Source organism: Streptopelia decaocto (genome assembly GCF_964273445.1).
Source record: "Streptopelia decaocto genome assembly, chromosome: Z".
NCBI classification, from domain to species: Eukaryota; Metazoa; Chordata; class Aves; order Columbiformes; family Columbidae; genus Streptopelia; species Streptopelia decaocto.
Genome location: NC_138657.1, coordinates 66,151,659 through 66,169,495, shown reverse-complemented (window position 1 = coordinate 66,169,495; position 17,837 = coordinate 66,151,659). Strand labels below are relative to the sequence as shown.

General features: G+C 35.3%; 1 protein-coding gene across 2 annotated transcripts in view; it reads right to left on the bottom strand.

Annotated features, from left to right (window-relative positions):
- The window catches only part of AP3B1 (adaptor related protein complex 3 subunit beta 1), a 155,231-nt gene that overhangs the window by 104,441 nt on the left and 32,953 nt on the right, over positions 1-17,837 (bottom strand). For both annotated transcript variants that reach the window (XM_082074286.1, XM_082074287.1), the window contains exons 6-7: positions 17,223-17,289; positions 7,612-7,791 (exon numbers count right to left, since the gene is read on the bottom strand). In XM_082074286.1, coding sequence (XP_081930412.1) covers positions 7,612-7,791; positions 17,223-17,289 — 247 coding nt within the window. The remainder of the gene's footprint in view (positions 1-7,611; positions 7,792-17,222; positions 17,290-17,837) is intronic.

The window sequence follows — 17,837 nt, the reverse complement described above, 5'->3', positions numbered from 1 at the left end:
GAGCATAAGAAAAAAGAAAGAACAGAAAATACAAGGAAGAAAAAGAACGGATAAAATAAACATTGCAAAAATAAAATGGAGAAGAAGCAAAGGCGAAGGCACAAAATAAAGGGAAAAGATACCTCTGCTTCTGCCTAAAAGTTTCCAATTTTTTTTCCTCAAGTTCAAAAACTGACGTGGAATTCGGAACTTGTATTCAGAAGCTTGGCTAAAAGCTTGAGCAGTTTTTAGACTTCATACGATGGTTAAGGTTTAACCTCAGTTTAACTATATGAAGAGGTGGTATAAACTATCCAATCACAATAGCAAGAACTTATGAACCAGTGACTTTGGGGCTGCAACCAAGAGAAGGGTGTTACATGTTCCAGAAGTAGGAGTCACCCCCATCATGAATTTCAAACACAGTATGGAGGAACAGGGACCTCTTAGATACTCAGCCTGTACAGAACTGTAATGGTTCACAGTGCCTCCCCTTCACTAGTGCTCCTAATATACCATTTAGTTACACCAAATCATGCATACTTAACTCCTTAAAACTACTCCTTTCTCTCTGGAAAAAAATGTAGATGGTTTTAAAAACAAAGTCAAGGGAACAAAAGGATCTTCTGCATTTCCCACACATGCAAACACACTCAAATCTTTATTTGTAATTTTTCTTTACAAAGCTTCAGGATTGTCTACAGTTACTAAAATATGTATCCAACATCTAAACCATATTTGGACCACAGTCCTGCTCTACATGTTAGTTAAAAGCCTCAAATTTTCAAGACACAAAATGACCTGAAATCTTAGAAGAATGCTAACTGTACCTGTACTTAGATTGGCAGTCTGAAAGATGAAAGTCTGCTATCCTCACCAGAAAGTCTGCCCTAATAACCTAAACATCATCAACAAACATTAAATCCTGTATTACAGGATTTTTTTTTCCTTCATCCTAATGCATAAGTATTCAAAGGAGATGAAAGCATCTTAGAACACCTGCTGATTCACTTCAGTGATATTATCGCACTAACAACTATCGCAACTAACAATATTCATTCTGATATAAAAAGCCACGATGGAAAAGAAAGAGTTACTACTATTCAAGCCTAAGTTACCCACAGTCTTCTTGTCTGACATTTTCCCAACCATAAACTGGAAGAAACTTCTGGATACACTGTCAAAGAGATGGATTATCCACGATAATTTTATGTTTCTTAGATTTATTCTTCTCAATGGTCCTTTTGAAATATTCCATAATGAAACAAAAATTCTGCCTAGTATTACAAACAGAAGCCTACAGGCTCAGACTCAGGAAACTAAAGCTTCCTCAGAGCAGAGGTCTGACCTCACACAGGTCTTGCTCAAACAGAAGAAAAATTATACAAAGGTTTACATTTGCAAAGTAGCTAAGGAAGCTTATTTTGCAAGTCTTCTAACTATCCAGAGAAAATACTGGTATAACAATGAAAAGGTCACACAAGTTACTAGACAGACACTAATTTCCCACAGATAGATGCCCAGGAAAAAACTTACAAATATTTTGGCATCCAAGAAGGCCCAAAAGTATTCTAAAACAGCATTAATTTCATATAGCTCACATAATTTTCTATTATTAAGCATAACTGAAGTGGCCAAAACCAAAGCTAGAAACTGGTAGCTCCTGGGCTGATGAGCGTCTGGTACATCTGATATATAAATTAAAAATGATTAGCAGTCAGACAATGGTTACTTAAATTTCTATAAAACCACTTCCAATTTATTTTCTATAAAAATAATTCCAATTAATTTTAATATATTTAAGTTAACGACCTAAACAGAAATAAAAACAATTTTAATAACTTCTTTGCAACAGGTGGCTAGAAAGCCTTTTACCCTATATATAAATAATAAAAAAAACTCATCCCAAGTCAAGAAGGTAAGACTACAGCATTGGATGGAGTACACAGAAACTCTATTCGTCAAATTTATGGGAAAAGAAGGGCTTGCTTTCTTAATTTGAGTTGATACAAATGTCCGAGAGGTCTTCCCTACACAGATTCTACTCACTGCTGCTATTCCACTGCATTGGATTAATGGAAGCAACAAGCAATACACTTTGCTGCAAAGTTAAGTGGTATATTTGTCTACAGACTGTACTTCTCTTTTGCCAGCAGAAAGTGCTTGGAAGACACAAAGCAAAGCAAAGCAAAGCAAAGCAAAGCAAAGCAAAGCAAAGCAAAGCAAAGCAAAGCAAAGCAAAGCAGGAAATTTATGTGGCTGAAATTCAAACCTCCCTGTCCTTTCAGTTATTCTTCTGTTGGATCAATTCCTTTATCCAGATTGCCTTAGAAACACTACCCCTAACATAAGGAAAGAGAGGGAGAATGTGGAGGGAAGGCAGAAAGACAATAATGCTCCCTTTCAGTGACAGAAGAGACTATTATACATTAAAATAGTCTCAGATTATATCCATAAGGATCATAAAGTTTTGTTTAGAATTTCAAGTAATCGACTTTCAACAATCAGCTTGAGGCCATTTTTTGTTATATATCTATGCTCTAAGTTATTCTCATTAAGTAGTATACTTGGCAGTTAGTGGTATTAAAGTAGAATAGCCAAATATCTTCAAATAAGTGAATTTTATATTAAACACTACCCCATCCTTGTGTACATCTAAAAGAACCTGGTCAGAGAGTATTGCACTCTGACAAAAAGGGGAACAGTAACTGAATCTAGAATCCTCCAGACTGAGGATTCTGACAGGTATACCAAGAACGGATGAAGTAAGTATAACACAAATTCACAGTACACTACTTTTCCTAAATCTAATCTTTTGATCTTATTGGGCAAATCAGGCTCAAATAAATCTACTGACCTACGTGGTTTCCCACTTGCACCTGAAGAGAACAGATCAATGGAAGCTGAAAATGAGATGACTGCTTTTGATCCCTGGGGAAGAAAATTCTCTGGCCTCATAATCTTTTACAGTACAAGAAACAATGAAAAGAAAATAAAGTCAGCAAAACTATCATCTGGTAGAACCACACAGCACAAATATCTACAATGAAACTTCAGTAAGGTCTGCACTGTACGAACACATAACATATCTTGATAAATTTTATCCTAAAAGACTGGATATTATTCTCCATATTTCTTAAATGTGTTTGACTATCTACATCTCCCTGTTCATCTTCTACATCCACCACTGAAAAGGATGAGAACAGAAGAAGGGAAAGGTACATTCAGGTTGATTCATTATTAAATTAATTATTTACACACAGAATATTTTTAAAGTACTTTAGCTTGTTTCATTTTTAGCACTTTATCTACATAATTCACCTAATTAACAGGAGGCTATCAGCCTGAATACACCTTTCCCTTCATCTGCTCTCAGTCTCTCATTATAGACTTTAGAAGTTTTACTGTGCTCTCCTGCAATAAACCAGCAGAATTGATTCAGAATACTTGTTACAGAGTTAACAAGTTCAGCAAAAGTTAAGGATAGACAGTATGCCCTGTATGTTGTGCTTAAACCTTTATAATTTACAATTACAGTTCACTCAATGTGCATCCCAATACAGGGAACAAAACTAAAATATTTAGAGCAGTACTAGACACTGCTGAGCCATTTTAAGTAGCCATTAAACACTTGATTCCATCACACATAATCATGACCTGTATGGAATACACTAAGAATTCACACATATAAGATACTAAGAAAACAATACAAGAGCAGAAATTTTTTTTAAAGCATTTAACAAATTACTAGATATCACAGAATGGTCTAGGTCAGAAGGGACCTCAGTATTTTGTCAGAGGTAGCAATCAATATAGATAAATTAAACGTGTTTCTTCCTATAATTCCTCAAGAGCCAGGCTAGTTTCCACAACTCATGGTTTTAAGTACATACATTCAAAGAATTGCTATTTTTCTCCTAAAATTCCTTATATTTCAGATCACTTTCTTCAGGCTTAATTTCTGTGTCCCACCCCTCCATCAGTTATGTCAAACTCTAAGTACTTTAAATTGAGCAACACTTCAATAATTAATACTGAAAGTGTAAGCCTAAAGTCATGCTTTTCATAAGTACTTGTTTTTAAATAACTTTCTTATGATTGAAGCCCATGATCAATCTGAATTCACCATTTTTTCCAATCTTAATTGAACACCAAGAAAGTTTATTTTTGCAACCTGCAATCGTCTGAAATGAAGCTGAGCAGCCCTGAGAGTCACTAATTTTTTGCAAGACTGCAGCTGCCATCTCCATTTTGCTCTTTGAAATGACCATCCAAACTTCTGACCAAGTCAGCTGTTTCTAGAAGACACTCTCCCAGATGCCACACACAGAGTGGCAGATCTACACACCAGGACAGCTGAAGCAGTCACTACCTGCTGTGATCCTCATCTCCTTGGGATGGTTGAACAGCTTGAAAATCAGCTCCTGAACTGCTAGACTGCAACTAAACACATTCATGGAAACCAACATCAACTTTATTTTAAATACCTTCAATATTAGGCTGCAAGTTGTAATAGTGCAGGAGCTATTCGCAAACAACTCCGGCAGTCCCAGCAGTTCCCATGACTAGGGCAGGGCAAAACATCTAAGCTGGAATGCATTACAATGTTATCTGTCATCAAACATGTGCCTTCCCAGAAAACTGCTGAAATTCTTCTTTCTAGTTAGTCTCAAGCAGGTATTTTCACTTCAGAAAATTAGTGTCTTGCTCTCATTGCAATTAACACATGTTAAACCTGAATGCAGTTCACACAGGAAAAAACGTTATTCCAAGACTGCTATTCACACGTAACTACTTCAGAAACACCCTCTAGGTATTTCAAGACAAACAGGATAAACCAAGGACATTCCTCCTTACAGTGTTCATGACTGGAATTAAAAATTCTACCCTTCAGAGAACAAAACAGGAATATAACACTAAGTATTCTTGGTTAACAGGTAACTCCAAGTTTTGCAACAATTTAAGCTCATATCTGAAAAAAGGATTTTTCTCCACAACCGGTAAGTACTCCAAATTTTACTTTAGTCTTCTAAATACACAGGAAATCAGTTCCAAATGTTACAATATTACACCATTGCTTGTTGGGAATTAGCTCAACTTGCACAGAAGCAGCGTATGTTTTTCAAAAAAGTAAGGAAAATTTTAGTGAATAAAAATGCAAATACGCATTTTAGCAGTCTTGAATTTATTAATCTGATAGGTTTAATTTCCATTTTCCTGCATCAGCTTTATTTATAAAGTGTCGTGCCCTATAAATATGCTGTTATTTTCTATAGTCAAGCACCCTCTTAACAAATCTTCTCATTAATATGTAAATTTAAAGTCAATCGGTCTTCTCCCTGACAGCGCCATGAATTCCTAGTGCACTGTATAATCGGCTTTGACTTGGCATCCACTATTTATCATCAAAGATGTCAGTTAGAAAAATTATGGAAAATGCACTGCAATTGATATGACTGCAATCTACTTTGTCAACACTTAATTGTTCCTCAAATCATACATTTACATATAAACAGCCTAAATACTGATCCATAATGATGCAAATAAACTAAATTAAAAATCTCTTCTACTGCGCAAGATGCCCTATTGTATGATGAGTTCATTTAAGAACCTATTGACAAAGGCATGCATTTCAACTAGGCCCAGAAAAAAAATTCTGCTAATTTAATTGCTGAGTAGGTAGACAAACTAAATTTTGCACTGAAGCTCATGAAAGTGGAAGCAAAGTGTTATTAATCCTATATCACTGCTGGTCAATTTTAGAGTGACACAGGCAGTACACAAAGCTTTTGCATTCTGAGAGCAGAAGCCAAACCAACAACTGTCATCCATCTGGATTCAGTGAAAAAAGTGTATTAGAATCTTAAAGAAACCTAATACCATCAAGGCCTCCAACCTCTGCATTCAAGACAGGAGGTCATCCTCTTCTCGTATTCTTCCTTTGCTCAATCACAGGCTAAAACCAGGTTAAATCTATTGTGAAACTCTAGCTTTAGGCAAAGCAAATCATCAATTTTGGTTTTTTCTAAAGGTCAGAGAGAAGAACGCAAGTTACTTGCTTTCAATATGCAACATGTAATAAACACTGAAAGCCTCAAGGAGGCTCGGAAAACATTACTTAAGTGTCTCATTATCTAAAAACACTTTCCTTATTTTAAGTAATTTTCTGGAAATATGTGTTCTTACAAACCATTTAATTTTCATCTGGAATGAAAAAGAGTATTCCAGGACCCAGCTGGCAGTGCAAAAAGTATGATTCTACTTCAGATATTTTTGCTGTTTCTAGTTTTCTAATAATTGTAACCCCTGCTTATTTAAGAAGAAATGAACATAATTGTAAACTAAATCAGGCCAAAATTAGCTGTTAGTCCAAATACATTTCTTAGAATTATTTTCACATAATAAATTATACATATATTAACATAGAATGCCACTGCGCTTCAGCCTCATTCCCAGGTAAAGGCAATTAAAAGACAGAGTTTGAAACAGCTCAGTAGTAGTCCATGTCATTCTGTACTCCAACCCTGAAAAAAATAAACCTTTAAAAAATTGTTAATATGCTAATTACAAACCACAATAATTTGCACTGAAATAACAATGCCCGAACAGAAGCGTTAATACACACCAGCTCATCTATAGCAAAGCCACTTCCATTCAAAGAAAAACACAGTAATTAAAGAAAAAATTAAAAAATCAAATGATGAAATCTTCTCTAAGGTTCTGGGATCACCTCATATTCATTACGAGCAGGTATCCCAAACATGGTTTTGTGCAAATGCACAAAGTCCATCTCCAACTACTGCTGTAAAACAGTATATATAATATAACAATGAATATGTGCATCTTTAAACATGAATTAAATTAAATAGTAAAATTTAACAGTAGTAACTAACCCAAGCTTGTAATAAATGCAAACAACTGGAGCTGTGGAGCAATTCTACACAGTTCTTTCCAGAAGTATTCTGTCTTTTAATTTAAATTGGTATTCAGAGTTAAATCCCTATTGATACCAATATTAATAACATCAATTTCTTGAGCTGCCTACTTTTTTGTTGCTAGAAGTGATAGGATTTGTATTTTGAATATCTTTTTATAAATTTGCAGTAAGAGTATACTCAATGTTTACATAATATAAACAAAAACATCACAACATTTTTTACGTTGCACATTTCAAAAACATATATATTCAAGTATCGACACAGTCCCTCAGTACATGGCAAAGCATAGACAAGTAACGTAATTTTCACCATGCTGTGTTACTGGGTATTCATACCTACAAAGAAAAGTAGATTCCACCCAGTTTCAGGACAGAAAGGCAAACCTTTCTAGCTCTGACTCACATAAAATCTCCTAAAGAGTCATGTCACCATAGAGAAAGGACTCTCTGCTGCTCAAGATATGTGCCTGGGGTAAATGAGAACATGTTATAGTCTGGAAGGACAATTCTCATGCTCTGAAGATGGGTAGATGCCTTGTCTTAGTAGAGCCTTAGAGAGCTACGACTTACGCATTTGATCTCTATTTTTGTTAAATTTTACATAAAAATGCATCTTAAACGACTAAGTATATCCAACAATGGAAATAATTCAGAATGCAAGCACACAATAGTAATTTAAGAAGTCAAAAACTTACCTTCCATGGGCTTACAAACTGTGTACGTGCATATCGAGTTAGCATGTGGATTATCACAACTTGACCCCACTCCTCCACGTCAACCAACAAGTTACAAAGCTTTCGGTAGTTCTTGTGAATCAGATCTATTCTGTCTGGACACACTTCCTCAAAAGCCATCACAACGCTCCCAGCTACCAGCTAGAAGACAAAATATAAACCAGAAGGTCAGTGTTCCTTCTGCAGTGGGTCCACAAGTGAGAATCAGAATTAATACTAGCAACTCTCAGCAATTTCAAACTGTTTCTATTCAGTGAAAAGAAACAACAACAACAAAAACATAAGCCCACAGAAATGGTATCTTATTTAAAACAGAATTGGGATAAGTTTATTAGAATGGAGAAAACATTTGCTGTTTCTATTACACACATAAATCTTAGCTCCCAGCTAAGACACAGTGCAATGTAAGCATAATTTTTTTTCTTATAGTTTCCAAATAAATTATCAGAGAACTTGCAATTAACTGAGAAATAACAGCAAACAACAAGAAGTATAATATAGCGATATGCCCAACAAGGTCTACTGGGATTCTCTTATCAACACTGGCGTGATCAAACTAAAGAGGAGCTGAGGTAATTTTCCCAGCACTACTGGGACTCAAACTTCTCTCTTGATACAGTCAAATTAACTGTCATTTGAAATTTTATCTTTAGAGTTTCAGGAATACACTTTGCAAAAAAAAGGCATAAAAACTACCAGTATAATAGAGAGATACATTAACACTCATCTGCAAAGCACACAAGCAGAATTTCTGCACGTTTTTCAGCACTTGCCTACCAGTTCCAAAATCACACGAATGGACCATTTATGCCCCTCTATGTCTTCACACATTTTTTTGCCTCCATAAGAAATAAATCTTTATATATACACAAAGATCCTCATATTATGATTATAAAAATAGCTTTGTTTTCATGAGAAAATTTAAATAGATTCTCAATGTTCCACCACCTAAAGGCTTATGGAAATCTTCTGATAGATTATTTTCTTTTAAAAATAAAGAAAGGAAATCTGTATTGGGGTTCCTGTTAAAATTCCAGTAGCAGGTTACTTTAACTGTGGGAAAACCTCAAAAGCTGACCATGCATTATAAGGACATGTCATTGTGTGTCTGGAATTACTGTTCTTTCTCTTCTAATTGCTTTAATTAAGATTTGTTTTGTGTCAGAGTACATGTTAAGTCAAATAATGAAAATGATGAGACTTTATATGAAGCAGCTGATATGTATGCAGTTAGCATGCACGCAGTATAGCCTTCTGGCAGCAAATTAATGTCATATTCTATCTGAGCACTGGGGATCTGCATTTCAACCTCTAAAATTTCCCCAATGACTTAAAGTAAGCAATTAAATAGAAGTGCAGTTTATTGAAATGGTACTTTTTGAGAAATATTAAATACAATGATATTCATATGTTACATTTTTCTCCCTGTATTTGGCTGACATTTGGTTTATTAGCATGCGCCCAACATTACAATTGCAAGAAAACAGCTCAGAATATAGTCTTGCTATTATGCTAAACAAGTTTCAGGCTCTGTGGGGATTTTACGAATTACCAATAAGAATAAACGTGAAGTTGCATTTATTGTCTCCAGCCCTGTCCACATACTATTACCTGCTGGTGCCAGCAAGCATACAACTCATTCCAGGAGCAAAATTTGATTATGTGATCAAGCTAAATAAAACACACTTTACATCTAAAATAATTTTCTCTTTTTTGCTGTATCACAGAAACAATAGCTCTTTATTTTATGTTTTTGTACTAAACTTTTTTCCTTACTAACGTGCTGCAGGAAGCTATTTAGTAATTAAAAACTGATGTGAATTAATGCTTAGTTTGGGTTCAAAGCTCGGCAGAAAACAGTGGTTAATTCCAGGCAAACCACTATCAGTCCTGAATAGGTATTCAATTAAGGCCAGAAAAGCTGAGGATGGGAAAGGAAGGCTGGGTAGAGTTATATGTTAGAGTTCAGTGGCAACAAAGCAATACCATGAGGATGCAAAACTTGCAGAGGACAGTGTGATGTACTCGAAGTTTTAAAGAAAGGGATGACACCTTTAGACCACAGAGACTTTTTTTTAGGTCACTGTCCCATAGTCTTTATAATGGTTATTCTGCTTCTTCACACTACAAGACAGTATTGGGTCTCTTGACAGGTTTGACATACAAGAGGAGAAAAGGAGGAAGGGAAGGAGGAAGGGAGAGAGAGAGACTGACACACAGATCAATTTATGACTATAAGAACAGTCATAGACTAATATTAAAATCAACAACTTTTAGGTTCATCGGTGAAGGATGACACAGAAGCTGGTGTCCAACTGTAGTTCTGAAGTGGATACCCATGTCTTTTACTGCTACTAGTACTGCACACACTTTTGCTGTATTCCTCTTTAATTTGGATATGATATAGTTTGAAAGCCGGCATAAAATAATACATATAAAACTAGTTTAGATCCTATAAACAGCACTGGCTTTTTAAAAGTTCAGTTACTGTGAGAAAAACAACAGTTTGATACAAAGAACTAGTCATACTGAAATACAGGAATGATAAACAATAACATATTTCAATTCACGTCACCTCAAGTTTACGATGAGAATGCTGTCACTTGTGAACGCTTAAAAGATATTAATAAAATTTGAACATGAACTATTAAATGAAGAGGGGCACTAGATGAACAACCATTTTATTCCTGTGGCAAGTCCCTATACTTACAAGTGAACACAGGAACTCTCATATATCATGACACTATTTAAGATCATGCCTCTCTCCCCATTATCGCTTTTTCCAAAATCAGGCTTTCCATTTAAAGTGGGGGGGGGAGGGGGCAGGAAGCAGGGCGGGGCAGGAAAAGTGACAGTGTAAGGCAGATTCAAAATATACTGGTAACAAGAGGATTTATCTGAAAAAAAAATTCCTAATGCTTTTTTTATAAGAGATTATTTTCTAATTCACATTGTTTCCCATATAGTATGATCCTACTATACATCTAAACAAAGGAACAGCTAATAATCTTTGTTTATTAAATGTTCAACATTCCATAAAAATATTTAGAATTAAAACAAAATGATCCAATCAGAATATAAAACCGAAAAATATCGGTTTCCAAAAAACAGTCAGTTAATTTCCATCTCACTGTGTCAATAGTAGCTTTTTGTATAAGGAGAAAATATAAATCACTCCAACAAAACTAGCAATGAGCTCATCAAATTCAAATGCTGCTTTCCATTTATGTATTTTTTATATTAAAGCAATAAACATGGTTCATTTGTCTTCCACTGGTTGCCACGTTTTTCTGTGCTGTTGCTATGAACTTCAGCCATTAGCTGTGCTCCAAGGTAAACTACATGAACCATCAACAAAAGTGACACGCAATCTATGGAGTTCATATTTTCTCCAGATTATCTATGCTAGTTGACAAGCTGGTAATGAAAAAAATCACACTAAGCAAATGGTTCCTCTAATAACAATAAATTTTCTATAAAATTATGAAGGGTACGAAACGTTTCCTTGCATCTATTTTGTCATGAATTTTAATTAACGCTGTGAAAACCTGAGAGTGCTGGGTCATCACAAGAAGTGCATCTAGGTTTGATTGATAATACAGTGCAAGTTGGCCTACGCTGCCAAGATTCCTCTCTCTTAAATTAATGGCCACCCCACCTGCCCTAATCATACAGCCCAAATGATATTCCCCTTCTTATTTCAATTTTCTGGAGGCAAGGAAACTGGAAAAGATCAGTCATTTATCTTCTAATAGCTGGATAATAGATCTATCACAATAAAACGTCTGCACAAACTCAGTAATTTTATTGCACAAAAGTGAAGCTTTTACTAACATTAAATCAATAAGTTAAGAAAACATTGTCTTTTCCACACATTGCCTTCTAAACTAAACCATTAAGATATTAACAGAAGCCTACTGTTGAAAAGTAGAGTGCTCAGCTTTCTTTCCCCATCATCCTCAAATACACTGCTTCAGTTTAAAAGATCAAGATCTTCATTGCAAAGCTATCACCAATTCCTAGGATCATTTTTTAATCTAAGGGGTCTCACTTCACAAGAATCTGCCCTTCATCTAGTAACCATGCAGTCTGAAAAAGAATTGTCAATACCCATATGTTTCTATCAAGTGTTCTCACTCTGAAAATAGAATTAGTACTAAGATACACCTGTTATATTTAGGAGTAAATCATCATACCAGAACAGAATAATAAATTCATTAAAATATTAGAACTAGTTTAATTTGATTAAAATGTTCTTATTAAAGGAAAAAAAATATTTAAGCAGAGGCTAAAGGAAAATTTAGGCTTTGGAAAGGAGTGTAGATCTTAATTAGCAATAAACAGATTCCATGCAATAAACTAATTTACTTTCAGTCCTCTCCCAAAATTACCTCTATCCCTTCTCATATTACTTCACAACAGGTTTCTGGGGACACAATATCAGGAGTACATATGTGGGAATCAATGAGCATCTGCAAGTCTCACCAACGTGTTTAGAAATTTCTCTCTAACACTCTTCCGTCTTAGAAGAGTTCAAAAGCAGTGCTCCACTCTGCATACAACCTCTTCCCACAACAGGAGCCATAACAGCTACAGCTATGTTATAGCGCAAAGTATATGTGGCCACATACTAACTCAGTTTTCTGGATAGGCCTGAAAAAAATTCATTTTATCATGCAGCACATGCATTCATATTTCCACACAAATATTATAAAACTTCCTTGTAACAAAGGAATCTGCCCAAACAAAAGAAAATCAGCTCAAAGTTAAAGACGGAAACCCAAAATAAGTTTGGACATTTTTACTATGCCTTAATAAAACTACATCCTAGCTACAGGTCTATATTCTTCCTTTTCTTTTTTAGGTGCAACTTTAGATACAATTTGGAATACTTTATTTTGGACTAAGGAATGTAAGTCACAAGTTATTTTTGCTTTACCATTTTGGACAACAGATGTGATTCCTTTTCAACATCAACATGGGTTTGTCTTTTTTGTAACTGCTGTAACTCAGGTATCGTTAATGAACTTCATTTTTATTGTTGTTTGTTTACACAACCAGAGCTGTAAAACACACAGGGTACAAATACAATAGATTTCTACAGTCCTTCACAGTATGCCAAAAGCAACTGAAGCAACAAATTCTGCATTAAGCACTAGCACAAAGCTAGATCATCAGGTTTGTTAAGTGAATAGCTGAAAGTACAATCAGAATGAAGTGATACAGAATTAACCAAAAATAAAAAGGGAACTAGTTTCCTCTGAAATTATACCTTCACACATGACTAAGAGACTAGCTATGTTAATTTCTGAGAAAATCATTTTAGCATAAAATACACACATATTCTTATCTGCCTTTCTACATAAAATCATGTCAGCTGCTCAATGACCTAGAATTACTAGAAAAATAAAAGAAGCAGGCTTTCATGCTCTTGAACCTGCTTATTAAAGTCTGAGGTACTTTTTTCTGTAAGGCAAGGGTAAAAACCCCAAAACTTAAGTCTCTGCAATAAAAATACTTGTAAACCTCTTATCTGTTTAAGAATTAAATACGCTGGCACAAAATCACAGCTTTGTGGATACACACTAATTCCCAGTTAGCTACCCTTGAGGGTATGTTAATGATGGTTTGCACCTGATAATTTTGCATCTTAGATTAACTGAGAGCTTAGTTTTTAAATGAGAGTCTGACTTTTAACTGAATCATGTTAAGTCACTTAAGGAGGAAAGTGATCTTCCATTTATCTCAACAGAAATTTTAATGAAGTGCTTGGTTAAGGTTAGATCTCATTTTAAGTTTTGCTTACCTCAGCTTATATTGAAATTTACTACTTATTGAGACCTAAAAAATGAACACATTTTGTACAGTCTGACAAAATGGCTTAATTTTACTGTAGTAAAATTCCCATTCAAACAGTTTCTTGCTATTTCAAACGTAAAATGACTCTGACTAATTTAAATACATCGTGCCTTTTCTGTGTAACAAAAACAGCACTAATAATCCACAATAGCATGTTCTCTTTAAAACAAAAAAATTATAGTTTATATAATTACAGATCCATCAATCTTTATTATTAACAGCTATTCTATCCCACTTTAAAATAGGGATTATGTAAGTAAGTTTCAAAAACTCTGCTTGAGGTCAAATGCTTATAGATAATAAACAGATTATGAGAAAAAAATTACTTTTTCTTAAAGTCCTAAACATCAATATTCAACATTTATAACCATTGTTAAAAATGACATTCTTCCTACAAACATGTCTAAAATAAATTGAACAAGAAAAATGTCACATGGTGGATTTTGCTGCATCAAGTTATTACAAACAAAGCATTATGGCTTGTCTGAGGATTATCAGCCCTTAAATACACAAAAATGCCAAAAGTAACCTGACATTTCCAGCACTGGAAAGAAAGGCAAAGAACCACTTATGTTCAACAACTCCCAAAGTTACTAAAATTATCGCACTCTAGTAAAGACACTATTTCACGAAAACACCATAATTTCCCTAACAAACTGATCTGCTGATATTAAACTAATAGGAGATGATAACTGATGTTGATGTAAGGGAACTGCTTCTGTGCATTTAAATGAAAGGAATCCAAAGCTTAGTGTCAAGTTAACACTTGTGGTCCAAGTTACACATTATCACCCTACAAATTTCAGGCCATCTGACTGTCAAACAGGCAATGGAAGCTGCAAAGGCTGAGAAAAGTCATTAATGAAACACATGCACTACATTAGGCTTTGACAAAGTGCTGTTCTTCTACATGTTGGACCCATTTCTATAATTCCTGTGGCAACAAACCTGACTTAACTTTCTTCACAAAGACGTAAAATGTTTTCTAAAAGCTCTTGTATTTATGTATGTAGAAGGAGCTTTTTCTCAAATGCTAAATGTATGAAATTCAGCTTTGAGAATACAAAAAGGTGGTTCAAAATAATACAAATAGCCCAAGAGGAGCTTAAATAAGACTTTAAATGTATCCAACCTAAGGCTATATATGTTACATATGTACATGACTGTACATATGGACTACTACCCATAAGCAGCTACTTCTCTTTCAATACGAAAAGCTAAAAATATCTACAAGAGGCACTCCACTGTGAGCAAACTGCTATGTTCTCCAGTTAGAGGCAAAGATTAAGCTTATCCAGATTGGAGTTACCTACTCGTAAAACATTTGTGCACTATGCACTTTCTGTTAATAAATGTGAAGGCTTTCTGGGAACATTCAGTGGAACATGACAAAAGATAACCACTGAAGGTGAAGCTTTCCTGTGCTACACTGGTATTGTCAAAACTATCAAGGATTAATGAGAGACTGCTACACTTTAGATCACAACAAGCTGTGGAGTCTGGGGTGAAAGAGCACATATTAATAGTTGGTTTTGATTCAGAGAGTCTTCAAGAAAGATTCATACAGTTCCTTTCTGGAATAATAATTCTTTTTATAATTTCCTGAAAAAGTAAAACTTCTCAAGTTGAGATGTCTTGGCCCAGGCTGGAAGCAGGTCTTGATAGGCAACAGACCAAGAGGAACCAGAGGGAGGAAAATTTGCAGCAGTTAACCATATTACGGCTTCAAAGAGGTACAGAAGACCCAATTTTAGACCATAATTCATGGCTTTGTGAATATGCTGACAAAATAGCATAAGTTCAAGTATTGCTTCAGCTGTTACCTTCATAAATACAGTGTCTAGTATTCAGTGTCACAGAGCAATCAGAATTGTGGGTCATACTATAAACAATGAGCACCAATCCACTTGTAAGTAACTGCAAGTGCCAGGATCAGTGTGCTGGGGAAAAAGAAGAGCCCAACCTATTCTATACTTTTTTTTTTTTAACGTGTTGTTAATGTATATGCGTAAATTACTAGCTGTTGGATAACTTGTCATTTCCCACAAGCAATAAGGATAAGAAACAGAGTGAAAACTCAGGGATTTTATTTTCCTGCCATCAGCAATAAACTGAAATAGAGATGGTGTCTTAGCCCTTTCTGCCTCCACAGGCATAATGAATCTAACCTCACATTCACAGATTGCACGCACACCAAGAGCACGAACCACAAAAAGAAAATACACGAAGAACCACTGTGGGGGCAACTCCACAGAAGCACAAAGGCCTCTGACAAATGAGTACAGGTCAAACAGAGATGCAGTCAGGAGAACTAACTAACTGATTTACTGTCTGCTGAGCTGTTAAGCTCTGACACTCTCCTTCAGTAACCCTTCAGTGGAAGTTGCAAGATGTCTTTTAGAGAACATCACCATTTATGTCCTGAACACCTGAACTATCCTAGAACAACAGAAGATACATTCTTGTGTGTTACAAAAACACTCGGCAAATAGGAGATTTTCTCAAAAAGTATTACATTCACTAAATTAGGAATCAGAACAAGAAAAACAAAATAATGTTTTAATTTACAACTGTTTTGTATTTGAAGTCTACGTATTTGACTCCTTGCCCAATTACCTTTCTGGATTAGACTTGGGAAACTCATTTATAGGGTACAGGAAGAAAACCAAAGTGTGTTACCGTTATGAGACATCCGGGAGTTCATACAGAAAACCTGTACCTGTATAGGGCAGGCAAAATATTACTAGAGTGTTAAATGTACAGAAATTGTCCTAGAACACCACTTTTACTCACTAGACTGGAAGTGGAGATATTTGCAAGAATAAACAAATGCACAGCAAGTATCATCATTTAACAGTAGTACAGACTACAAGGCAGACTGCCATCAATAGGCATACTGTGCATTGTACAGCAGTAATTTATTCTTACAGTATCACGAACAAATTGAAATGACCTGGCTAATTTCCCAGTGAAAAACCATTTATACACAGATATTTGTTTCGCTGTGTTGGCTGAGACATGGTTAATTTCTACAGGTAGCTGACCCAGCACTAGCCAAAGGGGGTTTTGGATACCATACAGGGTCTCATGCTCAGTTATAATGGGAGGCGGGCCAGGGAGGTAGTTTTTGAACAGCAGGGCAGTCAGGGAGGTGCTCAGTTCTCTCTGGACCACACAATTCAGTGCTTTTGTGTTTCAGCAGGAGCTGCCGCCCAGGGCCACAGTGGCAACTGCCACGCGGTGAGGTTGTGCTGTGCAGTCATCTCTTCGTATATTCTTTCATTGTGGTTGCTGTTACTGTTTGTTCGTTTTTTCTTCAGTGTTCCATTAAACTGCCCTTATCCCAAGCCAGGACAGGTGAGTGAGGGGCACAAGGTGTTAGCTACCAGCTGTGGGGGGTGCTGGGGTTAAACTATGACATTTGTACACTGATTCATATCATTATACAACTTTCATAAAGAAACACACCAAAAAAACACAGTAACAAAACCAGATTAAGAATACTCATGATGAAAGTAAAATTACCAGTCTTATTAAAGGAGATGGTTGCTAGTCACAGTATAATGCATAAATACATAATGACACTTGTACATACAAACATCTAAAACCACGTCAGCAAGGGTTAGGAAAGTATATTATGTACTGCTGAACGACAGCCTCGGGAGTGAACTCTTTAAAAATACATGTATATATAATAGCATACTGTTTCTTACCGTACTTCTATCCTTCAAAAGCTTTTCTATCACTTCAATTAACATTTCCTTTTGCTCTGGATCAAGACTAGAAGGAAAAATAAAAATAAATTTTACTAATTTGGTAAGACATATTCAAAATTAAAAGAGGTGAGGTTTGTTGACCATTACACACAAGCTGGGAATCAGGAGCCCTGAAGAAACCACTTGCAGGAAAATAAATTATTACAAAGACCTGACTGTAAAATAACTTGACTGAAAATAAAGTTAATAATGGGATGTAGAACTGAATTGAAGGAGTATAAAATAAAATCATAACGATTACCTTCAAGTTATATCACTTATTTGTGTTCTGTAAGAATCTTCATACTTAAACTCAAAAATTTCAGGATTTAAGAAACATTAAGACAGGACAACCCATTATGGAGAACTTGACTGAGTTTCAAAAATTAAGTCACAAGGATCTCACTGCTTGTGCAGTAAGAAGGTAATTTCTTGAATGAATTCAACAGTGAATAAACATCAGGACAAAGCAGAATCATAATTTTAGTCAGAAGTATTGGAACTCAAAAATTTGCGTGTTGCTTCCAAGTGTACATATGCAAAGCTGGTGTGTGAGCTGATGAAAAATAGATT